The sequence below is a fragment of the Labrus bergylta genome, chromosome 20 (assembly GCF_963930695.1).
Source record: "Labrus bergylta chromosome 20, fLabBer1.1, whole genome shotgun sequence".
In the NCBI taxonomy this organism is placed as follows: Eukaryota; Metazoa; Chordata; class Actinopteri; order Labriformes; family Labridae; genus Labrus; species Labrus bergylta.
This window is the reverse complement of record NC_089214.1, coordinates 23029702-23056487: the sequence shown is the minus strand read 5'-3', so window position 1 is coordinate 23056487 and position 26786 is coordinate 23029702. Positions and strand designations below refer to the sequence as shown.

At 43.6% G+C, this 26786-nt stretch overlaps 1 protein-coding gene across 1 annotated transcript; it reads left to right on the top strand.

The window, feature by feature from the left end:
- The first annotated feature begins 1802 nt into the window (after positions 1–1802).
- olfm3a (olfactomedin 3a) lies at positions 1803–26026 on the top strand. The gene is made up of 6 exons (XM_020647096.2): positions 1803–2069; positions 18619–18762; positions 19552–19707; positions 21212–21431; positions 22997–23103; positions 24775–26026. The coding sequence occupies exons 1-6, from the start codon at positions 1950–1952 to the stop codon at positions 25450–25452; spliced, it is 1425 nt and encodes a 474-aa protein (XP_020502752.1). The 5' UTR covers positions 1803–1949; the 3' UTR covers positions 25453–26026.
- Positions 26027–26786: the final 760 nt, after the last annotated feature.

Below are 26786 nucleotides of genomic sequence, written 5' to 3'. Positions count from 1 at the left end.
TATTACTGCATGTATCTATCTGTAAATCTCAGTCACTAATCACCTACTTTCCTGGGAGCTCTTGAGCTCTCTTAGGCTCCTCGAGATCGTTAGTCTTTTACCTGCTTTTTGTAACATAACAATGAGTAAGGTCTTTTACCTGCTTTTTGTAAAGTGTCTCCAGATAACACTTGTTATGAGTTGACGCTATACAAATAAAAATTGATTGACTGACTGATTGATTGATTGGTTGATTGATTGATTGAAAAAAAGAGTTTCAGGTACACTGCTCCTGCAGCCTGGACCCTCCTGCAGGAGGATCTGTGTCTGAAGGAGCTTCTCTCTCTAAATCTCTTTAAGTAGATTGAAGTGCTGGAGGAAGACTTTCTGCTCTGTTACCATGGAGATGTTTGTTGTCGTTAAAGGTGCTGCAGCCCGTCTCGGTCAGGACACTCTTGTAAATGAGGTTTTCCTGGTTTAATAAACTTTAAATCAAAAATGTAAACAATGCAGGGTGCAACATCATATTTCATGTTTATTTGTAAAGGGACCACAGTATTTAAAGCCCCTCCCTATGTGTCTTTTATAATAAATTAAAACTCAACAATAGATTCACATAAAACAGAACCAAACATGCACAACAACAAACTGAAAGAACAGTCCATCATGAAGCGTCATTTTCTGTGAACGGCCACTTCTTGTGCAATTTATCAACGTCACGCTGCGTACACGTTCAGATAGAAACAAAGATTTCAGTCAGGAATACTCTCATCATAGATTTAACCATTTATTGCCCTGATGGTGTGTACAGTTGTTTTTGGCGGTATTGGATTTGCTCTTAGCTCTCAGCAGGATCAGTGCAGCATGCCACAGATCTTCCTGAGAGCAAAAACATTTAATTCCCCCCACAGGGACAGGCAGAACAGAACCTGAATGTGCATGTAATGAGACTGACATCTTGCAGACATAACAAGCAAACACTTCATCCTGGAATATAAAATGAGCTGACTGAAGCTGGTGGAGGGAGAATTGCACAGCTGAGTGGATGTGATGCAGCAGGAGTGAGAGGCAGAATGGTTTGAATAGGCCACCATGTTGTCAGATAATGATTGGTTGGCATTGGGGCTTTCTCAGATCAGCTGATAGCCGCTTGCGGGCAGGACTACCACACTCCACCTGAACTAATCTGCCTCAACTCCATTTGTTGTTTTCTCTGAGTTTCCCCCCAAACTTCTGCCCCTAAGGCTGACAAACTTGAAAACCACAGCAGTGGCTCCAAATGTGCAAATTTTGCAATGACAGCAGCAAACCTCCCTAAGGGGGCCCCCTCTGACAGCACTCCCTCTCGTTGCCCTGCTGAGTGTGGCATGCATTTCTGCTGTGAAAACCAAATTTTGTCAATGAAAGTCACGAATTATCTGTCTGGGAGCAAAAAAAAGAGAGAGAAAGAGGAAGAGGAGTAACTGCGGGCTGACAAAATGGTGGTGAATGCTGGTTGGAGGGGCCCCCAATTAATTTTTGACCAGGGCCCCGACAGACTCCAGAATCGCCACTGTTCACCATGTAGCATCAACATGTCTAGATGTTGTTAATAAATGTACAACTGTTAGCAGAATACTTCATGTGAGCTGTGAGGAAGAGATGGAGACCTTTCAATTAAAGTAGCTTTACATGTTTCTACCTTGGTCTTCTTTAAACCACTAAAGAAGATTCTGGCTACCTGAAGGTGAAAGTGAAGGTCATGTTTCATTAACCAGGTAGATGGATGGTGTAGATAGATGTGATGTGATGTCACGTCCTTGTTGCGCCTCCCCTGCAGTCTGCTGCGCCTCACACATTACAATATTTTCCTCCTCTCTCCAAACTTTTCTGCTCGGCTCTGCCTGCAGTGTGAGCGGGCAGAGAGGAGGCTGTGATGCTCTCTCTGCGGGGGAAACGCGCTGAGGAGGTACCGACACCGGAGGAGATTTATGTTTAAGGACTGCACCCCGGAGAGGAGAGGCTGCCCGGAGCCCGTCAGCATGCGGCTCCTGTTGAGCCTCCTGTATCCCGTCCTCCTCCTCACCGTCTTCGGATTATACCCCTCCATGGTGAGTGCAGGATTACACATGATGATCTAATCTTCTTCGTGTCACATCAGAGAGGTTCACTTTACTTTATGATTAATAAATACAGCCAAGAGTTTTTCTACCTTGGATAGATACGTGACAGATTCCGTTGACGGATTCTGTCACGCGAAACTTCACGCAAAAGTCCGTCAATTGAATGTCGCCCTGTTTACCAGGAACAGTGAAATAAATCATGTTGGAAACATTTAGGAAGATTAAAGCACGCCGTCGAAGCTCTAAACTTGGGTTTATATTAAATGCACATACGCACTTACAGTATATTCACGCCCTTTTCTCAAGGTCTGCTACACCCGAAACAAGAAGGATGAATCAAAGATAAAAGTTTAACAAATTTAGTTCTAGGTGATAAACATTATGTGTGACATAAACAGATCATTATTGAGGTACAGAGCGAGTTTCTTCAATCGGAAATATGTGAGAAGACTTGAAACTGTCGCATTGTTCCAAAGAAAAGCTGCAGCATCACACAAAAAGCAGAAACCCGAAGCACACGCCTGAATCATTTAGTCCATAACATACATTAGAAATCGCCTTTTCTGCAGAAACACTCCTTTTTACTGATCCTTTCTCCTGCCCACTTGTGGATCTTCTTCTGCTTGTGAGCTGAGAGAGGCAGCATGAAGCGACACACGCTGCAGGATGTTGGATTGTTTTCTGTCTTAAAGGACATTGCGATGCTTCAGACATTTGTGCCTGTTTGTCTTCTACCCCTACACCCACCCACCCCCTGGGCTCCATCTCTCTTGTCTTAATTTAACACGATGCTCCTTCCTGCTTCTGCTGCTTTGTCTTCTTCACCTGAGGCGTATGTGAGGAAACAGCCTGAGCAGTGATTTGTTGATTTGTATCAGAGGAGAGATGGAGTAAGCCTGACTAAAGCTGACAGCTCTGTCTCTGGGTCCCTTTATGATTAATGGAGAATCAATGTGTGGCTCGGGGTCCTCTGCTGGTGACGGCCAGGAGCTGTCCACTCTTTGGTGCTGAAACTTCCCCACACAGGCTCTCCTGCTCTGCAGCACGCCCAAAGCAGCATATTATTAAGCCAAACTGTCAGGAAAAGAAAACCTTGCTCTCCTGCAGGGCGAGATCCTTGATCCTCTCAGAGTCTTTGATGAATCAACTCAGAGACAGAAAACCAATGGCAGCGGTTAACCAGATCATCCTTAAGTTTGTTATCCAGTAGACGTAATGTCATGAAAGCTTGCAGTACAATTAAAATTTAAATCGATTTGATAATAACATATACAGTATTATTATTTCTTTAGCCAGCAGGGGCGATGTTTGACCTAAAGATCCAGTTGTTATACTTAATAAAACTTATAACTTATAGCTTATATTAAAGGCAGGGTTGGTCATTTCTTCCAGATTCACTTTTTAAGATTTTGGTTGAAATTGTCTTTAGGACCTGACAGAAATTAATAACTCATGTTCTGTAAAGACTTCAACCAATGTCTGCCACGAAGTACTAATCTGATGAACCAATCAGAGGCCTCCCAGTCTCCCTGCTCGCTCTCTACCTCTTGTGTGCTCTAGCTCACACTCAGAGAGCGTCACCGATGACTTTAGGAGTTTATACTGTGAGTTTACTTACCGCTGAATGAGACCTGAGACGACGTAGTTTCTCTACAAATGTAAGAGATGAGCTGAGGTCCACTTCTGGAGGGATGGAGCTCTGTATGTAAGTGAGGGGGCGTGGCTTATGAGGGAGCACAGAGGGGAGGGGGTGGTTGCAGACGGAGCACTGAGGGAATGCTACTTTCAAAATCATGCTAGTTTTAGAAAGTTACCAACCCTGCATTTTAGTGACACAAATGTAAAATCTTTCTGTGATTCAGTACCAGAAACACAAGTTTAATATCGGCTTATTTAAAGACACAGTAAGTAGATTCAACCACCAGGGGGCTCTCAATCAATACTACAATAACAAAGGATGACACAGTAATGATGTGGACAAATACCCTCTCAGAGGTGGTCTTGATTTAAAATCCGGAGTCCGCCCATTCTGAGACCGAGACAAGACCAATTTTTAGTCCGAGACGAGACCAAGACCTGGTCTAGGGACCAAGATGGATTTTGAGTAACGCAACACTAATAATTAATAATAATTGTCTGCAGACAAACGATCAGATGGCTTCTGTTGTGTTCATTTGAATGAAGAAGCTGATAGATAAACAACCCATGAAAAGAATCATCACATTGTTGCCGTTACAGCAGAGCTCTGACGTCTCCTCCTCTGTGTCGTTCTTTTTGCCTTCATGAATGATGTTTCCTCTCATGACTTTCATCTGTTTGAGATAACATCCACTGTGGAATATGAGATGCGGCTGGAGCCAGAGCTGCATGCAAATGGCTGCGCTGAAGGCCTTAGGTGTTTAGAACGCTGTGAAAAAGGAAAACCTGTAGTGACACTAAGGAGTGAGTGAGCTGTCAGTCAGAGGCTGAAGACCTTTGTTTGTTTCAGAACGAGACGGGGGCCTCCACATCGTGCCATCTTTTTGTTTCTTCTTCCCGATAGGTTCAGTGAAGTAACTTTAATTTCCCTCAGATCTGTTCTGGATAAACAGACTTAATCGGGGGCTAATGGAACAGGTTTCCCTTTCGTCGCAGTGTGGAATGATCCGGTGGGACAGTTATTACCTCTGCAGTGTACACAACAGATCCCTGAGGAGCCTTTGTGAGGAAATGAAATATTTGCATAGTGTAGTTCTCCCTCATGGTGTGTGCCAGCCGGGTAATTACATGGCGGCTGCTAACGGCACTGTGTTCCTCTCATCATGATCCCAATGATGGCTGGAATCTGTGTTTTATGATTGCACATTATATCCTGCACCTGGAGGACGTATCGATCGCAGGAGGAACAGAGACTTAATGGACTTCAGGAGTCTGACGTCAGAGCGCTGCCACAATCCAATTGTCCACTTAAACTCAATACATACATCCAGGACCCCGCTCAGACATCACAGCTAATGGCTAACGGCCATTTGGAGGTTCGAGATGGAATCCCATTGATTTTATGTGAGTTGTATTTTATCTTTATCAGCGTTGTCCATTAATATTATTCTATTTTATGACCGGGCCCATCCTTTGCTGTCAGTGCTCTGAAGTACCTGCAGCATCTTCAGGAGAGTCTGATGATTTCACTTACTTACAGTCAGGACATTTGTATGAAACGTGGCGGTAATCTTAGGCCCCGTGTCCACATGGCGTTTTTTTCTGAGCGACAGCATCTTTTTCAATTGGTTTCAATGAGAGCGTTTGCAGCAGCAAGCAGGCCCTCAGAAAAAAAGCTACACTTTTTGTTCAAAGCTACACCTTTTTCTCGGTGCTCTGAGCTCTTCAAGTTGAAAATCGTTCAACTTTTCAAAAAGGCGCTGTTTACTCTTTTTTTTTGCGTCCTACACATTGTGTCTTTTACTCCAATCCTCTTTGCTCCGTTTCTGTGAAAAAACAATCTGAAATTGAAAACAGTAAAAAATAACGGCATAATGTCAGTCATACAGCGGCCATTGTCAACAGACTGTTGTCATGGAGACAGGGCGGACATGCAGCGCTTTTCTTAGCACAAACATGTTTAATACAAACGCTCCTGAGTGCACAGTTCCAATTTCTCCCCCTGCTTTGGTGGTGGTGTATGAATGTGATTAGTTACTTCTGATGGGTGATACTACAGAACGGCTTTCTAACGAGCAGGAAACGTCAGCTGCTGGCAGACGAGCCTTTCAGCTGTGCAACAACATCCCTTCAAAGAAAGCTTCGCCGTGTTTCCCACATTAACGATCAACAGGAGGGCCAATCAATGAGAGGGAATTTTCTCTGTGTGTGTGTGTGTGTGTGTGTGTGTGTGTGTGTGTGTGTGTGTGTGTGTGTGTGTATGCTTCCCTACGACCTCCTCACACAGCCGCCTCCTCACGGTGACACGACGCAGAGGGTGAGCGCCTCCACACAAACCTTGTTCTTTCATTAGCGTGTTCCTTCGAGAACACGCTAAGTTGGAAGACGAGAGATAATGTCTCATCTTAGTCTGTCATGTCCAGTCCACCCTCTTGAAACATCGAGTTTTAGATTAAATTTAAATAAATATATTTCTCACCTTTGTGTCTGTTTGTAGTCATGCGATGGAGACAGGTTTCATGAGTTGAGGACGATCTCTGTCAGGTTTATTTAAATGCATCGTAATGATGGATGATACTAGCTCGATCAGAGACAGAGACAGTGTGCAGTTTGAACCTTTCATGGTCTCCTGTAGTTTCGGAGCATTCAGCCAAACAAAGAAACACGCCGCTGGAGGTCAAATGAATCTCTATAATTATGCTTTACATTGCAGATAATAACTATGTGAAGAGACTCTTCCTTGTTTGGAGCTCCTCTGAATGCCTCTGAATTAATGATAGTTTAAGAGTAATAACAGGAGTAGAGACATGTCCCTCCTGGATCCGTATCAGAGGATGAGAGCTGAGAGGAAGGACTCGAGAGGAGCGGGAGACATCTGTGGCCTCGGTAAAATGATACTGTACTTAATCAGCCGGGGACGTGATTAGAGGCTGTGCTTCAGAATATAAGAAATACACAGATGATTAAAAACTCTTTCCTGTTGCACACCATCTTTGTGTTTGTTCTGTTTTCAGTTCTGTGTTATAGTCCTCACTAAACCCTCGTTAGGTTCTATCTAGTGTTGTGCCATTGTTTGGTTACCACAGAGACGTTAGGTCCATCTTAAATAGTAGAGCATAACATCCAAACTAATTGAAACATTGTCACAGATATGACCTTTTCACTTCCTGCGGCCAATCAATGAACAGCATTTTTCTTCCTGCAGTGTTTGTTTCCTCTCGTGTCTGAGGGGGTGAATGTTTTGATGACTCATCAGTTTTGATTTGATGAAGGATAAGAGTTATTCACAATAAGGCGTGTAGCTGAACTGATTGACAGGTGGGCGCGGTGTAACGGTTTGTCAGGAGGTTTAAAACCCGCCTCAGCTCCAGCTCTCAGCCTGTCGTTAGGTTGACTGAAAGTTAGACTGAGACAGCATTTCCAGCATGGAGACCGCCATCGATGGGACTCCAGTGCCCCCTGCAGGAACAGACAGGTGACAACATTCCCCCTGCTCTCTCTCTCTCTCTCTGTCCTACGGCTCTTTAAGAAACAAAACATTTAAGGTTACACTAAAAGAAACATAGTTAGAGCAAATAAATTTGAGTAAAACTTCTAAGAAGCTCCTCGCCTGCACTGAACATACTAATGTGATTTTCTGTTGGTATCTTTAAAGCACTTTCTTCTGATGTTACTTTAACATAAAGGAGATTTTAAAATGGGACTTATTGCTCTTCTGATTCCACATCAGTGTGAACACGAAGCTGAAGAGGAGATTTATTTCATCCTCACATTCTGACAGAGAATAACTCGAAGGAGGAAAATCACAAAAGGTTGCTGAAGAGCATGAAATAATCAGGTGAACTACCTCTCTCGCAGCAGTCAGTGACATTAATATGGCAGGAATGTCCTTTTCCAAGAGTGGAAAGCTGTTGAGAGTTTGTAATGAGCATGCTCAGACACTTAACCCTGAGAGGCTGCAGAGACGTCAGCTGAAGAAGAGTTCTGATCCCTGCACACTGATACGTGAGAATTACCAGCTAAATGAGTAGGGATGTAAGTACAGCTCATGGTTTTATACAAGTCACAGTGCTGAAAGTCAAATGATATCCAATCAATCACACACTCAACATCTTAACATTTAGCTGATCCTGACATCTTGGTTAAAGGTCCAATCAGTGAGATGTGTAAAGAGTGAAATGATAAAGGTATCTTACTATATGATCAGAAATTAAGGAAACATGCTATGTTGAAGTGCTGGCTTCTCTGACAACAATGCAGCAGCCAGTATGTCCTCCTTCTAACTTTAGATTCTGCTCCTGAATGCTCTGGATTTGTTTGGACCAGAGAAGGTAGGCGCTTTTAAGGCACCCCCACACGGCCGTTTTGGACGCCCCTCAGTTTGTCAGATATGAGAGCAGTTATCAGGTCAACAGGTGTTGCAGTGATGGAAGCGGTCAAGAGAAGTGGTTCAGATAGAAGTGATTGTACCCGACCTAAAAAGCCTCTGCGTGTTTCTAATAAGCTCCACGAGCAGAAACGTGCTCAAACTAGGATCAATATTGGAGATACTTTTGAAAAATGGAGAGAGGTTAGAACACAGAAAGGTTTACAGACGAATGCAGAGCTGGATAAACACTGAAGCTTCAGTATCCACCACATGGTGACCTGTGTGAGCATGGACTCTAGAGAGGAGGGGGGGAGAGACAGCTCTCTACAATGTTTTGAATCTGGACTGCAGTACCTATTTTAAACACTAGGTTTGTCAGAGTTACATACTTTTTTAAAATTTTTATTTAACCTTTATTTAACCAGATAAATAACCCATTGAGATCAGATCTCTTTCATAAGGGCGACCTGGCCAAGAAGGCAGCAGCACACGTCATAAAAAGTATTACATGATAAAGAGACAGTTTACAAACAATAAGTTAAGAGAGAACAACAATTTACAATGTGCAAATTGATTTACAGATAAAGTGCAGAATCTTGATCACGGATTACAAATCAGAAACACAGGCACTGTCCAATTGTCTCGCGTATTTTATCTTTTAAGATTGAGCCAAAGGCTTCAAGCGAAATGAGATCCGCCATTTTCAATTCATTTTGGAGAAAGTTCCATGCAGTGGGAGCAGCAAAACCAAACGCTCTTTTCCCGAGCTCAGTGCGGACACGAGGCACAGACAGTTTAAAGACATCACAGGAAGGCAAGGCATAGTGGCTTTTGGTTCTTTGAAGGTATTAACATAAGTAAGAAGGCACCAAACCAAGAAGAGCTTTATAAATAAGCTTCAGTGTATATGCCTGTGCACCTTCAAAGATGGCCAATCTGAGTTAGTGTACAGGTCACAGTGATGAGTGAAGCATCTATAACCAGTCAAAAATCTCATAGCTCAGTGATACATGGTGTCCAATGACTGTAAACATTTGGCCGAGACGCCAATATACAGTACATCTCCATAATCCAACAAAGGAAGAAAGGTTGATGAAACAAGAAGTTTCCTTGCTCTGAGGGAAAAGCAGGATTTATTTATGTAATAAAATCCTAACTTTACCTTAAGTTTAGAGGCCAAATTGGCAATACGTGATTTAAAAGACAGATCACATTCAAGAATAAATCCCAAGTACTTGTAGCTTTTGACAAGTTCGATTACATTTCCTTGAGAAGTTAAAATCAAAGGGACATTTGTTGTTTCTCGACTTAAACGAGAAAACAACATGAGCTTTGTTTTATCAGTGTTTATGACCAACCTTAGTTCCCTCAAACGAGACTGGACAACATTGAAAGCTGACTGCAAATACTCAAAAGATTGTGCAACAGATGCTGAGCAACAATAGATGATAGTGTTATCAGCATAAAAGTGATACATGTCATTTGACAAATTTTCTCACGTTATTCATATAAATGGAAAATAAAATAGGTCCCAGTATCGAACCTTGGGGCACCCCTTTTGAGATTTCTGAAAAGGAAGAGGTGGGTCCTGCCATTTGCACGCATTGTGTTCTGTTTGACAGATAGTTGCCAAACCAGGAGGCTGTTTGCTTTGATAAACCAACTTGATGGAGGATTTTGATCAATAATCCGTGATCAACTGTATCAAAGGCCTTTGATAAATAGATACTGCTCCCTTATGGCTCCAATGTGTCGTCAAAGAAACTCAAAAACTGAATTAACAACTTTATAAAACAGGTCCTGTTTTCTTTGATGAAGATAATACTGCGCGTCATTCTTTCTTTAAATCTGGCTCTCAGTAAGTTCAGTGGTGCTTCAATTACGTGACCTTTAAATATTTAGTTCTGCTCAGATGGTGGCTTCTTGATCTTCTTATCATGATGCTATTTTAAGTGATGAGTCTTAGTTATCTAATCATTTCTACAGTAGTCTGTCTTGTTATCTTCTCTTTTGTCTTCGCTTTGACAGTTAAAATCAGGAGGGTTCATTCTTAAGTTTTATAATAGAGACATCCATCACCCGACTTCAATAAGTACAGTAAGATCTGTGTGTGTGTGTGTTCAGTCTGTCGTTCAGTGCGACCCGGAGCTGTCCGCTGCCTCTCCCTCCCCCGAGGATGTTTGAGGTTTCATTTTTGTACTCCGCTGCTTCGGACTGACGCGTCTTCTTGTTCAGTCAGAAAACTCCCTGAAGCAGCTGCATGACGCTGTGAGGTAGAAACTCAGACTCTGAATGTGCAGAATTATCTATCCAGTCTGCTCCTTGCCGGGGTCAATAGAGGCGAGAAGGTTGCCCTCCTTGAGGAAATTAATCTGTGTGCACGCCTCCCATCACAGTCACACCTGAAAGAGGAGAGAGCTCGGTCTTCTGCAGCGTCTCTTCCCTGTGCACTATCTCTCTGTCAGGACCCTCACTTATGTTTGTTTTCTTTCTGCGGCGTGTAGCATCGTCACCATCCGTCATTTCTGTCCTAAACGTCAGCATCAGTCTGCATTCAGATCTGCCTGCACATGAAGCTCGTCATCCCCCACCATTGGATCTCAAATGTTAACTGGTTTAGGCTGAACGTCCATCAGTTACAGTCCTGACATGCCTGTAATCCTCGGGCGGCTCTTTGTTTGGACAGGTTGATCGATGGGTGGAGAGATAGCATCTGTTTAGGTCTCTGTGCGCTGGCAGCAGGACGGCAGCTCCGCCGGGATACGAGAGTCCAATTTATTAACATCACTGGCACAAAGATTTGTTTCTACATTTATTTACAGCGCTGTTTCTCAGTTTTATTGCAGCACAACAGAAACTACGAATCCAAGTTTAAAAAGAGGCCAGACAAATCCCTCCTACTTTAGTTTATTTGCAATTCATTTGCAGTCGTTTTATGTATAGAATCTTTTAATTATCGTCTTTTAGAATTATAATGTAGTTTATGCACTTTGTGTTGTCAGGTGTGCTTTCCTCTTGCACTGTCCTTTGTCGAGTGAGATATTATTCTATGTCTTGTGTCACTTTCATGTGGCCGCCCACTTAATCAGGTGCAAACACCTTTTCAGTTTTCTGCCTCCTGATGAACACAATAAATGAAAAATTAACTTTTCAGTGTGTCACGATTATGTGCTGTGAAGATAAAGTGTACTGTGCTCTACAAATCTTCATATTATAAATGTGATTTATGAAAAAGATCCTGAGGCTGGACCAGGTGAGAACCCCTGATCTTAGTGATGCTGTCTGGGCTCTCAAGCTGTCAGAATTTCTCCTGCTGTCTTTTAGGAAACTGTTTTTTCAAAAAAAGGAGGCGGATTTTCTGCATCAAGTCAAATCAAGTCAAGACATGCATGTTAAAGTGCAAATCTAGAACTTTCTATAGCTTCTTGAATGAAGTAAAATCATGATCTTTGCAGTTGTGGCTGTTGTTTGCAATCCCCTGCAGTTCAGTGTAAGTTGTTATCTTTGCAGTGAAAATAGCTCTGATGTTCTGACATCCAGTGAGGAGAAGAGTACAGCTTTGAAGGAATTTACGAGAATTATTTCCTGAACGAGGGCTGCAAAGTGGTGCAGTGGTTAGCGCTGTTGCCTCACAGCGGGAAGGTTCCTGCTTCAAGTCCCCGTGGGACAGGCATGCGCCTTCCTCCCACAGTCTAAAGACATGCTCGTTAATTACCCATAGGTGTGAATGTGAGCCCAGTGATTGATTGGCAAACAGTCCATGGTGTAACCCATGCCCACTCTCACCCGATTGACAGCTGGTATTGGCTCCAGCCCACCACAACCCCAAACAGGGAAAGCAGTCTGGATAATTGATGGGATTTCCTGTATGTCAAACTGTACCTACCCTTCCATCTTTACTTAAAGCTGCTGGGACAAAGCTCCCATTTAACAGAGAATATAAGACCATCACAGAGTCCCACAAAAACCCTGATGACAGCCACAATCTTGTGTGTCCGTTTGTTTCTGTAGCTCAGGCTGATGCTGCTGAAGGATTCAGTTTCCTCTCACACTATTTAAGACTGTATTTATAACTGATTGATTCCTGCCACTGCTGCTGACACTCTTTTAATTATTTTTGCACTAAATTGTCCCTCCTGGTACCCCTCTGGGGAGCTCCTCAGATTGCAAAGACTCATCGTGCTGCAGCCCAGAAAATGGAATCAGCTGTTGAGAGACTGGAAGCAGAAATTAGATCAACAGATCTCAGTTATACTCTGCAGGGTGGAGATTGGTTTACAGAGCACACACACTCACAAACAAAGGTGCAAAGAGCAGCAAAATAACTTTTTATCAAATAACAAATGATGTGATTTTACAGAAATGTTGGTCAAATCTAACTGTCGCTCTTGTCTAGAAAATAATGGAAAGAAAAAAAGTAGCATTGCTTAAACAAGACTACACATTAGCAGGACCAATGGTAAATGGACTTGAGCTTGTATATTTTTCTTTTTTAGTCTTCTGACTACTCAAAGCGCTTTAACACCACAGGTCACACCTACACATTCACACACGCTGATGGTAGAGGCTGCTGAGTAAAGAGTCCATCAGTATTAAAGGAAGAATGTGCGACATGTTCCACAAATAAATCATAAATCCAGTCTGTCCTGTATAAATGTGTCTCTGAGTCATGACTGTCTACAATAAGTGAGAAGCTCGAGTCCCGCTGGCTGTGTTGTTGTCAGAGTCGTGTTTACATGGACGGGACGGCCGGCTCCTCCCCTTGTGTATAAAAGCTGTTTTAGTTAAGGACTAGAGAGAAGAAGAACATACTCACTGATTATTTGGATGTTAGTAAGAGTTTTTAGATCAGGTGATTGCAGCTCGAGCAAAGGACAATTATGTTTGCTGCTTAACTCCTTGATGCGAACTCGAGTGGAGGGGGTTGGAGGTGTGTTTCTGGAGGAGAGCAGAGGCTTCAGTATGGAGGAGGCGTGGCCTAACAGCAGTTTGTTATGGTTTCATGCTGTTGCTCAAGGGTGACATCTACTGGATCAAAAATTCTTCCTTTAACTAATCCATTCATACATATGGACAAGGATGAAGAGAGGTTATTCTAAAAGAGACATTTACTTCAGATTGATATTTTCTCCCTCTCAGTCATGCTTCATCATAAACTGTTCAGGGACACAGGAGAGGGCAGAGGAGGTGATTCTGATCTGGTAACAGCTGCAAACTCTCAACAACATCATTAACTAACTCAATCTGAACCTAAATGAACCTTTTCCTTCGCTTTGACTCCCTCATCAGCCCCCCACATCTCTCCCTCAATCACAAAAAGGTTGATGAGGACAAAGTTAATCGGGTGTGTTTGAGACAAACTAAAACACATGTTGACGACAGAATAATAAACAGAGAAAGGATGTAATAATGTGTCAAACCTGCAGGGTACCTGTGAGGACGATCATTTATATTTTACATTATAGTCTCTACTAGCATGCATGTTTTCCTGAGTCATACAGAACTTCTACAGCCTGCAAGCTGAAAGCAAACAGGTATTGATATAAATGCTGTCTCAGTCTAACTTTCAGTCAACCTAACGACAGGCTGAGAGCTGGAGCTGAGGCGGGTTTTAAACCTCCTGACAAACCGTTACACTGCGCCCACCTGTCAATCAGGTCAGCTACACGCCTTATTGTGAATAACTCTTATCCTTCATCAAATCAAAACTGATGAGTCATCAAAACATTCACCCCCCATACAGTGTGTGTCCATCGAGACATGAGCTAATCCCACCTATTTGTTTTTTTGAACCAGGCTGTAAACATGTTCATCTCTGCTGTAAAAACAGGCTTTTTAGAATGGGTGTGTATGTGACGTCCTGTGCTTCTGCAGCCAGCCTCTAGTGGACACTTGAGGAACTGCAGGATTTCCCACTGGAACATCGGCTTGGAGATCGTAGCTTGTTTTTGTTTTTTTTATAAATTCAAATTCAGGAAATGAGGTTGTTCTTTTAGATCTCTAGGGTTGTTACTGATAACAAAGAAGTTGGATTGGTGCTTCTCTATGAATAACAAACAGGTCAACATCTTAGTGGCTCTCTAGTTGACAGACAAATTTTTCAGGGGCCAATAAATGTCGGTAAATTCTTTCTCAGTATTCCATCCATCAGCTGTAGAGATATTTAAGTCTGAAGCTGCAGAGCGACTTGGATGCAAAGAGCCGTGCTGCTAACGAGGCTATAAAAGCTCTCCTCCAGTATGACTGCAGCTAACTGCAGCAGAGGCAGCTTTATAGGCAAGTACCGGCTCCACTCCAGAAATCAAGGTCTTCTAAAGCAGATAATAAACTGGAATCCTTTCAGTGATATTAATGTAAGTCAACCACTTCCAGTAAACCAGAGCAGCCGTAAACACAACAACACACGAGAGACAAAGACATAAACGTGCGTCTTGATAATAGAGGATAAAACGGGAGCATTTCATGTCGAATAAGGTTCACAGTAACTCCACTTCTTCTTCTCTGGCCGGCTGTCAGACACAGTCATGTTATAAAACTCTGTTAATGTCACTCCTGCCTTCAGTGAGGCAGGGAAAGTCTGAGCGCTAATTCACAGTTCAATCAGGTCGCCTCATAAAGTCCAACATTAACCGTAACCAAGAAGAGAGGCTGACCTTTGGTGCAGCAGTAAAAGTAATAAAGTCGTGATGAGTCATGATTACAGGCCCGTGCTGTCTGAGCAGCTTTCACTCACTAACGTCTATTAGCTCATTTAACCACAGAGGCGGCTCTTACACGACCCCGTGGGGAACCACCACACAAACAAGTGCTTTCTTTGTAGGCAGTCGTTTCTCTTTATTTGAGCCATATCGTCACATATTTGTTTATTGTATTTATCTTCGCTTTCTAGAATGAAGAGCAGAACTGCCGACAGACAGATTCAGATGTGAAGAGGAAAGCTATCAATTAAAAGTCAGGGCCTTAGTCCACCTGCTGTTCTTTTATGAGCGCCATCTTCTTTTTAGGGCCCGAGCTCGCCCTGAAGGGGAGCGAGGACCCTACTGAAACTGAAGGAGTTATTATCAGCATAATAGTTATTCCGAAAACTCAACAAACTTTGCACAATATTTGGAAAGTAGGTGAAGTTTACGTGAGATGCTTTCTTACATGTGCATCACAAAATGGCCCCACAGCGCCCCCTAACCTGCAGCCCCTGAAATGCGTTTAAGCTACATGCAGGCAGCGGACCCCAGAGAACAAGTGTAGCACCCAGCGTCCTTTTTTTTTGTACGTAAGCAACAGAGCACTGATGGTCATACAGCGGCCATTGTTTTTGACTGATGTCATAGAGACTGTTTGTAGTCAAAGTAGAAATCAGGTCTTTTTTAAAGCTAACAATCTGCGGATTCAGAATGTGTTGAAATGTTTCAGAAAATCCTTCAAACATTTGTCCTGCTGTGGAAATAAGGCGGGAGTTTGTTACTGATCACAGTCTGTTTGGTGTTAGAAAAACTCTTCCTGCTTTTGGGATGGTTATTATTATTGATTGAAGCAACACATCTACATGTTCAGGATTTCATTTGCTACAAGAAACGTCAGTCATCGGCACAGTCGCGTACAACTGGCCAGGTAGAGAAACAATCAGAACAGGGGCAGGCACCTCTTTTCAACTCAGGATCTGATTGGCTCTCATTGGCTGGGAACAGTGAATGGGAGGTCAAACGAGGTGTCAGTTGAAAGGTCATTTTGATGTATTGCACTCTGTGGATGTTTATGGATGTGATTTTAAAAACAATGATTTGAGAGGGTGGATTCATCTTACAGCAGATGTTGTGATAACTGAAGTTTAATTGAAGGAGTGTGAAAGAAAACACGGCCTTGGCACCACAGTATCTTTTAGCTTCTGTTCCTTTGACAGTCATGAACGACGTCTCAAGAAGATTCAAAGTCCACAAGATTGAAGAAGTGTTTAAAAAGCCGTTCGTCAAACCCCCCAAGAACTACAGACAGCCCTGAATGTGATTGTATGTGTGTGTACAGTATGTGACCACTCATGCGTGTGTGTGTGTGTGTGTGTGTGTGTGTGTGTGTGTGTGTGTGTGTGTGTGTGTGTGTGTGTGTGCGTGCTGCTGGCTGGGGAAAGCTTTGAGCTGCCGTTGTGTGGGATGATTAATGAGCAGACTTTGTGCTCAGCTCTGTGAAACCATGGCAGCCTCTCAGTCTGAGCTTCTACCCGGCACACGGAGAGAGACGGCGAGTAGGGGAACATTAGCCTCCGCCTCATTAACGACACAATTCAAAGGAAAACAAATCTAAAGACATCAAACTGCAGAAAGTACAACATGTTGTTTTATTCATCGTACAGTCCAGCTCGCTCTGATTCCAAAGATATCAAACTCCTCCTCCAGTCTCAGGTCCTCCTCCAGTCTCAGGTCCTCCTCCAGTCTCACGTCCTCCTCCAGTCTCACGTCCTCCTCCAGTCTCACGTCCTCCTCCAGTCTCAGGTCCTCCTCCAGTCTCACGTCCTCCTCCAGTCTCAGGTCCTCCTCCAGTCTCAGGTCCTCCTCCAGTCTCAGGTCCTCCTCCAGTCTCACGTCCTCCTCCAGTCTCACGTCCTCCTCCAGTCTCACGTCCTCCTCCAGTCTCAGGTCCTCCTCCAGTCTCACGTCCTCCTCCAGTCTCAGGTCCTCCTCCAGTCTCACGTCCTCCTCCAGTCTCACGTCCTCCTCCAGTCTCAGGTCCTCCTTCAGAGTTCGCTCGATGGAACATATATCCGTTTGGCCTGAGAACCCCTCTGTACCCCCCCAGGAGAAGTTGGATTTCTTGGTTGATTTACTTTGCCTGTTGCCATACATGATCTGGCCACCATGACAGACGCGACATGTTTATCATTGCCGTGGAAACACAGGATGTTACGTCAAACCGATCGACTCAGATGTTGTTTTCATCGGGGTTGGGGTGGGGGGAGTGGCTATGATTCCCTGCCAGCCTCCGGGCCATCTTTTGTTATTGTTTTGATTGAGAGCCCCCTGGTGGTGGAATGTATATACTGCATGTTTAAGATAGCACAACCTCGACAGCTTTATTTTGCAAAGTTTAAATATTTCTTTCTGCCTCTCTGCCTTCTGACTTGTTAACTGGCCCCCCCAAGCTGAGACTGGAGGGGGCGGTGCCTAGATCATCATATTTTAAAGTGTTTATAGGACTGCTGCTGCTGCTGCTGTATCAGATGAGTTTCTCAGTTTGAGTTTAGTAAGTAAGTCATGTCAGTCAGTGCTTGTATAGAGACACTGTTGTATATTAATGTCCCGTCATGGATCAGTTGAATCAATAATGAAGCCTCAGTTTGATGGACTCGTCTTTATTTGACTTCTCTGTGTGTTTTCTCTTCAATGCACATTGAAGCTCCGCCTCTTTATCCCTCACCTCATCTTGTCTTCTCATTCCTGCTGTCTTTGCTCTTCTCTGTGCTCAGATATCCGTCTGTGTACCTACTTTTCTACCTCCGTCTGTATTCCTCTAATTGACAGTCAGGTCCTCTTTTTGCTCTCTGTCAGCTCTGTCCTGGTTTCTTTGTGTTTTTTGAGTTTCTATTTACCTTCATGAAACCTCTTCAGTCCTCGTGTTTGTTCATAACGCCCCTCTGCTCCCAGCATACCGTCTTCTCCTCTGATATGTCACTGGGATTAAAGTGGATGACGAGCTTTACCTGCAGTTTTTGGTGGAAAAGTACATGAATATTAATACGCAACGTCTTCAGGATTGTTTTTCTGTTTTTGCACAATTGAAGTGTTGGCTAAAGCACGGACTCAGGCTCTCTGAATACCAGTGAAAAAATACACAAAGTTACTCAAAGTTCATCTTCTTAAAGTTTTTAAAGTTTTGTAAATCTTCTGCTCAGGCATTGAAGCTGCCGGGATTCTGAAAGGCCAGGAGCTTTGGATTATCTTTAGATCATGAAGTTCTGAGAGAAGTGACTTAATGTCAGGGAATATGAAAACAAAAGTTTGAGAGACAATATTTCTCTAAAAGTGAACAAAACTTTGTTGTTTGTACAGAGGATGGACTCTAACTGAAGCAGTTATGAAATACACTGCACTCATCATGGGTTCCCTAGCTGCCTGCTAAGAGCGCGCTCTGAGATAACAAGCGATCAGAGCTCAGGTACTGAGCGCACCGTGTCCGCAGAGCTTTTGATTTCTGCACTTGTTGAAGCAGTTTGTGTTCAGAAAAACGGTTTATGAAAAGTTCAGAGTATAGCTTTATAAAAACAAAACTTAAAGGGTTAATATGTAGACATTTTACACTAAAAAATATAAATTGGGGGCGCTAATATCCTAGCAGTTATGTGTCGCGGACCCCATGTACAGACGCTGTATTCCTCATCGGCCCTTTGCTGCATGTCGTCCCCCACACTCTCCTCCCAACATTTCCTGTCTCCAATCAGTCTGTCTCTGAATCCAAAAAAAGACAAAAAATGCGACAGCGTGTCATCTACAAATGAAATCCAGAACATAATTTCTTATTTCTTATTGTGGTTTGTTCTTGCAGACTATCGGCCCAAAGGAGGGATGGCAGGTGTACAGCTCGGCTCAGGATGCGGACGGTCGATGTATCTGCACTGTGGTGGCTCCAGAACAGAGTCTGTGCTCCAGAGACGCAAAGAGCAGACAGCTCCGCCAGCTGCTGGAGAAGGTAAGAGGAGCTGCAGCTCTATAACGACCACTGCACGAACACTACACACATTTCTGCTACTGATTTAAACACACCTGGTACTCCCAAACTGTCGGACATGTCTTTACGAACTAGAGCTTTTAGAAAGTGGGACAACGTTTTGTTGTGATTTGAGGTGTCATGAGGGAGAGCTGTGCCCAAATTGTAAATGTTTAAACATCTGCGCAGCATGCACTATGGACTATGCGCCGTGCAACACATAGCTAACTATGGGCTCGAGAGCTGTGCACAGTGCCCACCAAAATCTGAAGGGGTCTTAAAGATCAACTTGATTAGGGTTAGGGTTCCGGCTTGTGGCCTTCATCAGGGTCATCACTGGACAAGTGTTGATGGAGCTTTTTGACCTCTGCAGCGTGCGCATGCGGGCAGACAAACTGTCCTGATGAGAGCAACGAGCACCAAAAACCTGCAAAGTTTCAGAATTCTTCCCAGTAGTGTAATTTCCTCACTAATACCAGAGGTTTTATCACATTCACTAACACAGCCTGCGAGGCTTTGCTCCTTTTGTTCTTTTTCTGCAATAGTCCTTTCTACACATTCAGACACACACTCGCAGGCTCGCTGGGGAAGCGCCATCAAAGTGCCTTTCAATTAGCTGCAGTGAAAGAAAGGAAGGAGAGAAGAAAAGCATCATTTATTCACCTGCTGAGTTAACTGAACTACTGCACCGCACTACACTGTACTTAACAAGGCTTTGTGTTCTTTTTAAACATCCTATGAGGTGATAAGGTTTTCTATGCTGTCTTCCAGGTGCAGAACATGTCTCAGTCGATCGAGGTGCTGAACCTGAGGACGCAGAGAGACTTCCAGTACGTCATGAAGATGGAGAACCAGATGAAGGGCCTGAGGACCAAGTTCAGACAGATCGAGGACGACAGGAAATCCATCATGGCCCGAAACTTCCAGGTAATTGATATCCTTATTTAACTACTGCTTCACACAGATCAGGTAGCTTTTCTTTCACACAAAAACGTTCGATATATAAGCATTAAAAGCATTAAAAGCAAAGGTTGAAGCTTTTATCTACTTTAAATATCTGCAGCTGTTTTATTCAGTTTTGGTTGTTTCAAGTTTAGCAGTTGAGTGACTGTTGTTCTGCTGCATACCAATCAGGGTTCACCAGCAGCACACACACACACACACACACACACACACACACACACACACACACACACACACACTCACACAGAGGTCAGTCGCACAAACAGGAGACCGACTCTACCACTGATCCACAGCCGCTCATTAGAGGACAGCTGAAGAGTGACAGGAAACGTTGGGAGGAGAGAGAGTGAGAGGACGACATGCAGAAAAGGGCCGAGGTCGGATTCAAACCCGGGGCCGCTGCAACTAGGACTATAACCTCTGTACACGGGGAGCGCAACATAACGGCTAGGCTACTCGGCACCACAGTTCTACGACCTAAGTGACATTTGAACACCTTCATGAAAATTGTCACTACATAACCTCAAAAAACAACAACATAGATTTGATAAAGTCCTCCTGAGTGCTGGGCGCAGTGGTGGAGGAGCTTTGTCATGGCCAGGCTGTAGATTGAGAAATTATGCTTTTAGTTGAACATTGATTGGATAACAAATTATGTATTCATCGTGTTTCTGTTGAGAAGCTTATCAGAGGAGAACTCTGCAGAGTGGCTGATGAGTTTACAGAGAAAAGAGTCTTCAGTGCTCTGAATTCAAACAAAGCTGGATAAAGGTGCTCCTTAATGTGAAAAAGAGAAAGACGGCGCTCTAATGGCAAGAGGAACAAAGCCTGGATTCAGTGGCTCTTCTGAGAGAAATGCTAAAAGCATGAACAATGCATGCTTAAAAACAAGCTAAGTTACAACCAGCAAGCAGACACACAATCAGCCTCTTTCTCAGAGCACAATTTTCCCCGTAATTACCAGATAATTACAAACATCTGAGTGCGCAGGTGAGCAACCAGAAAACATGGGACGAGAGAGAGAAAGGTACGACACAAAGAGAAGGACTTACTAATACACACTGATCTTCAGAGCAGTTGTCGACTTTCAGAGAGGTCACGATCTGATACGGGACAATGAGTTGACACGTTGAGAGAAACTGTGTGTGGCATCCTTTACCTGTTACCGTCTAACGGAGCTGAACAGAGTAGACCGACCTGAACAGGAAAACAGGAACACACAGAGCGTCTGGTCATTTTAAAACTAGAACCCGGGAGTACAGCTGCTCATGTCGTGCTGCTGACGGACTGCAGAGTGTTCGGGCATAATGTGGAAATAAAGCAGTCATTGCAATGCTAACATGTTAGCAGGGAGCGTTTGATTTTTATACCAAAGTTATCTTTTTCTGACCCTCACACCGTTCACACAAACCTTCCGCCTGCCTCTCTCGGTTTCACATTTCTGCTGCTGTCGCCGTGGTTTCTGCAGGAGCTGAAGGAGAAGATGGACGAGCTGAAACCGCTGATCCCCGTGCTGGAGCAGTACAAGATGGACGCAGCGCTCATCTCGCAGTTTAAGGAGGAGATCAGGAACCTGTCAGCGGTGCTGACGGGGATCCAGGAGGAGCTCGGAGCGTACGACTACGACGAGCTCTACAAGAGAGTTCTGAAACTGGACAGCCGGCTGCGCAGCTGTATGGGCAAACTGAGTAAGTCCTGAAACCGCATGAGGCTCACTGCCACATTACATGTAGCAGATACTTAGAGCTGTCTGAAGTGGCATTACATCAGAAATTAAACTGAAGGTTTTAAATTGTTGGCTGATGTTTTGCTGCTGCTGCTGGAGGAAAAAGCCAAAGAGGAAATGTCGACTAAAGACGACAGTCTGTTGCTTTTGTCCTCGTTGTTTGGAAATATGAGGTTCTGCGTTCAGACTAAATACAAACACAATGCAAAGACACAAAAAGAAACTTACACCCGACACAACTTATGCAAACATGTAGAGTGTGTATTCATGCAAGCTCAACTTTTTTAATGCAAGCCAGACATTTTCATGATGCTTTTTTTTTAAGCATTTAATCCCAATATTCTCCTCATGACCGACCTGATGTTGCCTCAGAAATGATCGCTCCCTGATTGCTCACATTTCAAAACAGAAACCTCAACATGATGGGGTCAGTGGAAAGGTTTTTAAATCCTGGTCTCTTACCCTGTAAAGAAAAGAACCATTAATGACTGTTCTTCTGTATCTTTTGATTTGTTATAAACTTTTCTTTATTCACATATTAAAATGTTTAATCGTTTAAAGCAACAAATTGCTCCAATGTGCAGGAGAGCCAGGATCAATATCTTAAACCGGAGAATCCATTTAATCTACCCACAAGTTTTTGGCCTCGTCGTCCCGCCAAATATCTCACGCTCTCATTTTATTTGCAGTGGCCAGGGGGCGTGTCTAGACTTTTCTTTACTGCGGTGACCAAACTGAGGCTCTGACTCATGCAGGGGTGGCCTGAAGTGTGATGTGCTCACAAACACACACACAAATAAATATACATTATTTACCCGTTGTATCCTCATCAATAATATCTACTTTATAACACAAGATAATGGCAGCAAAAGCTTTAATGACACACGAAGAAGATGTTCAAAGTCACAAGTTAAAGTACTGATGTGCATGCTAAGTCCTGCACAGTTGGCAGTGTTTTGGTCCCGACATGTTACAGGTCAGACAGAGTGTGTGCGTTGCTTACCCATGTCCCCGTCTTATGAAATAGATGTGCAAAATATTTATTTAATCAGATTTTTAGGGGGCCGATGCCACCCCTGGTTATCCCCTTTAGATACGCCCATGGCAGTGGTCTAAGTGAGTCAACATATTAAAGTCATGCGTATATTTATGTGTATTGTTTTGGTTCGTGTCAGAGGTCTTGTGAGTGTTATTTGTGAGCGAGCAGGGTGGCTATTTGTTTACATTTCATCTTTGTATTTTGATTATTTTGCACAAACATAATCTCTCACAGTTTACCAAATTATTCTGCATACTTTTTATGATATTCAACAATATATTTGTGCACGTTGTTTGAAATGGAAACACGTCCAGAGCTGGAGACAGCAGTTGCAGCAGTTTGCTTCCCACTCTGTGCCATGCAGAGCTTTCTTAGTATGCACGGAGGGCGAAGACTCTGGTGGCACAGGCATGAAATTGGCTTGAGAAATCTAGTTAGAGACAAAACCCAGCACAGCACATCTTATCGCTGCATTTCTCTATTAACAGCGTGTGGGAAATTAATGAAAATCACTGGACCTGCGACAATAAAGACATCTGGAACCCGGTTTGGTGCATGGATGACTGATCCTGTGGCATCGACCAGAAACAACAGGGTGAGTTATGGAAGGGGGGGTGGCATCTCTAAGGGCTCTGCAATGTTAAAGTGTAATATTTATTGTGTCTTCAAAGTAGACAGAATCTCTGCAGACAGACTGTTACCATGGAGGTTTTATACTCTAGAGAAGTCATTTATAGGTTTGAGCTTTAAAGTCCCACTCCAGCATTTCCAAGTTTGTTTTGATAAATGAGAGGCATGGTTAATAACTGGACTTTGTGCTTCAGGATGGGAACCAGTTTCGTCTTTTTTCTTTTTTCATTCGTTCAGGCAACATAAATCTGGGTGAACGATCCTTCAGTAAAAGCTGGATTTCTTGCCGTTTATGGCTCATGGCAGCCTGCCGGTCTGACCCTGCTGTCCCTCCACAGTCTTTATTGTTCCTGGAGTCACACACCTGGTCGGAGCTGATAGAAATCACCTTTACTTTGTGTAGTCTCTGTTGTCTTATTGGGGCCATGCCCACAGGAAGCTGTACAGTAGAGGCCTGTTGTATACCTCCCCACATGGATAACTCTGAAATGAAAATATAGTTTAAAGGTGACATATCCTCCTCCTCTTCATCCAGTTTAAATAAGTCTCAGAGCTCCTCAAAACATGTGTGAGAAGTTTCTTGTTCTAAATCCACTCTGATCCTGTATTTGATCATGTGTATAAACCCCTCTATTTCAGCCCTGCTCAGAACAGGCTGTTTCTGTGTCTGTACTTTAAATTTGTAAATGAGCTGTGTCTGACCACGCCCCCTCTCTGGAAATGCTCGGGTGGCTCTGGCTTTCTTACTCCATGCCCTATAGAGAACAAACCATGACGTATTTTTGTTGGCCAACCCGGAAGTAACATCTCCATGGGGCCAAACGAGAATTCGCCTATGTGATGTTTGCATTGGATTTTGGATCATTGCAGAAACGCACGTTTCTGAAGCGTAGGCGTTTTGTTCAGCAGGATAATCTTCACAGATGAACACCATTTTTATGATGTTTGAAGCATTAATGCGGCCGACAGAAGTAAAAAGCTAACGTTATGCTACAAGCTAACTACACCACGGTCGGATGATTCTGACGTCACGTTATTCTTCAGACGATCACTGATAAATTAATCAGCTTAATAAATAGTTTACTAACATAATATTCACCTTAACCTAAAGATTAAACCTACAGGAGACATCTCAGACTAGTGAGAGAGTTCCCGCCCTCTGTGTCCGGCGTGATGACCTTTAATGTCCCCGACAAACACTGTAGTCACATTTAGCCACTTGTTAGCAACCGCCTTTTTAAAGACGAGTAAGAACTTCAAAATTCACAAGTGGGGGTATTACCTAACGTAGTTTATGTGGTCTAACAAAACACCAACATCTCTAAAGCTTGTGTTAACCACAGACCTTATTTCAGGTGTCTAACCACAAACCCATTTAAAATCCACATTGACTTTTAGACGTTAGATCCCATGGCGCTCAAATGCTAACTTACTTCCTGGTTTTAGGACTCCTTCCTGTGGCGCTCTATTGTTTACGGTGAGAAGGGTTAGAACATCCAGAAGAGCTTTCTGTAGTGTTTGTCAGTGTTTCCATAATTAAAATAGAAATGAAGCTCTGGAGTGGGTCTTTAAAATGAGGTGAGAAAAGGCCTGTTGGTGTTTCTTACTCCCCCTTTCTCCCCCTTGTCTGACGCAGGTCTGGTACATGGACAGTTACACCAACAGTAAGATTGTGCGCGAGTACAAGACAATGGACGACTTCGTAGCAGGTGCTGTTTCCAGAACCTACAGCCTCCCATTTAAGTGGGAGGGAACCAATCACATGGTCTACAACGGCTCGCTCTACTACAACAAGTACCAGAGCAACATCATCGTGAAGTACAGCTTCGAGTCAGGCAGCGTGTTGGCTCAGAGAGCGCTGGAGTTCGCCGGTTTTCACAACATGTACCCATACACCTGGGGAGGATACTCAGACATCGACGTCATGGCGGACGAGCTGGGAATGTGGGCCGTGTACGCGACCAATCAGAACGCCGGAAACGTGGTGATCTCTCAGATCGACCCAGACACGCTGCAGGTCCTGAAGACGTGGAACACGGAGTACTCGAAGAGGAACGCGGGCGAGTCCTTCATGATCTGCGGTACGCTCTACATCACTAACTCACACCTGTCAGGAGCCAAGGTGTACTACGCCTTCTCCACCAAGACATCCACCTACGAGTACATCGACATCCCCTTCCACAACCAGTACTTCCACATCTCCATGCTCGACTACAACGCCAGAGAGCGGGCGCTGTACGCCTGGAACAACGGACACCAGGTGGTATTTAACGTCACGCTGTTCCACGTCATAAAAACGGACGATGACTCTTAAACTTTTTAGACACACCTGGAGCTCCGTCCTTTGTGATACCAGGATCTCCTGATTAACCGTGGCTCCTTTTCAAATATGGACCGCGGGATCTTTACTCGCCACTTCTTGAACTTTTCTGAACCGTGGCTCTGCGTTCTCGTCTGGACTTAACATGGACGCCACCGACTGATACTAACACGTTGGACTCACGTTTCTTTGCTGCTGATCCAGACTCTGCTTTGCCTTCTTTGCTCCGTGTTTGCTCTGCTAGCCAAGGGAAGCTTCTGCATGAAAGTCCACTTTTTGTCTGCAATGATTTCTTAATATATGTGTGCTTTTGTTGCAAAGATCTGTGTTTTGCATTTTTTGGGATATTTAAAAATCTATTCAAAGTATTTAAACTCTTCTGCGTATTCGCTTCCATGAACTCCACTGATTGTACGATATATGAACTTTCCTTCTTTTGAATAACCGGCTGATAAACTTTTGCTGTAACGTTCGTCTCTGTGAAAGAAAATATTTGTATTTTTTATAAAACTTAAGTCGTAGGAGAGAATCTGTCATTCATATTAAATGATTGTACATTTCATTAAAACGGTTTCAACTGGTTTTCTTTCTATCAGCAGGAGAAACAAATGAGTCAGCTTTGATTTCAGCCTGACCTCTGACCCCCAAAATTGTTATCAGAAGTCCCACCCATTCCTTGTTTTGATTGGTTGATGAGGGGGAAGTGGCATTGACGAGTGCAGCAGTGAGAACGCTGAGGGTGTTTTTAGACTCAGGTGCCTAACGCTGAGCAGGGAAATAATCAGAAGTCAATAAGCCCATGAAATACACAAGAACAGTCTCATTAGAATAAAATTATAATTTAGCATTTAAAAGGCTTTCTTTATGAACAGATACTGATAATCTACGGTGATGACAGCCTCCCTCAGGAATGACGGTATTTCCTGGCCGTCAGTTTGAAGCCCTGTGACCCCCAATTCACACATACTCCATGCATGCCACGGTCTGTCAGCGCCACGGTTTTGCTCCGTCGGACGGCTCATGCCCATTCACACTGGATCCGTTTCTGGGAGGTCAGCGCAGCGGAGCGCAACCATGACACATCACAGGAGAACTACAAAATCCCGCGGGAATAAAGAGTAAAATATGCAAATGATGATGATTCACAGTGTTCACTATGATTTCCCTCTCACTGTCGTGTCCATGTCTGCAGGACATGTTTGCTTTTACGAAAAAGCTTGCTTTGCTTTGCGAGCCGTGAATCTGTCACAGTCTGGTCTCTCTTTTTTTTTATTTTTATGGGTAAGCAGTCACAGATTCATCCACAAATAATGAAACACGCCCGAGGC

Coding starts and splice junctions, on each gene's coding strand:
- olfm3a (XM_020647096.2), top strand. CDS start 1,950: ATGTTTAAGGACTGCACCCCGGAGAGGAGAGGCTGCCCGGAGCCCGTC. Junction 18,763..19,551: donor TCCGCCAGCTGCTGGAGAAG/GTAAGAGGAGCT, acceptor GCTGTCTTCCAG/GTGCAGAACATGTCTCAGTC. Junction 19,708..21,211: donor TCATGGCCCGAAACTTCCAG/GTAATTGATATC, acceptor TGGTTTCTGCAG/GAGCTGAAGGAGAAGATGGA.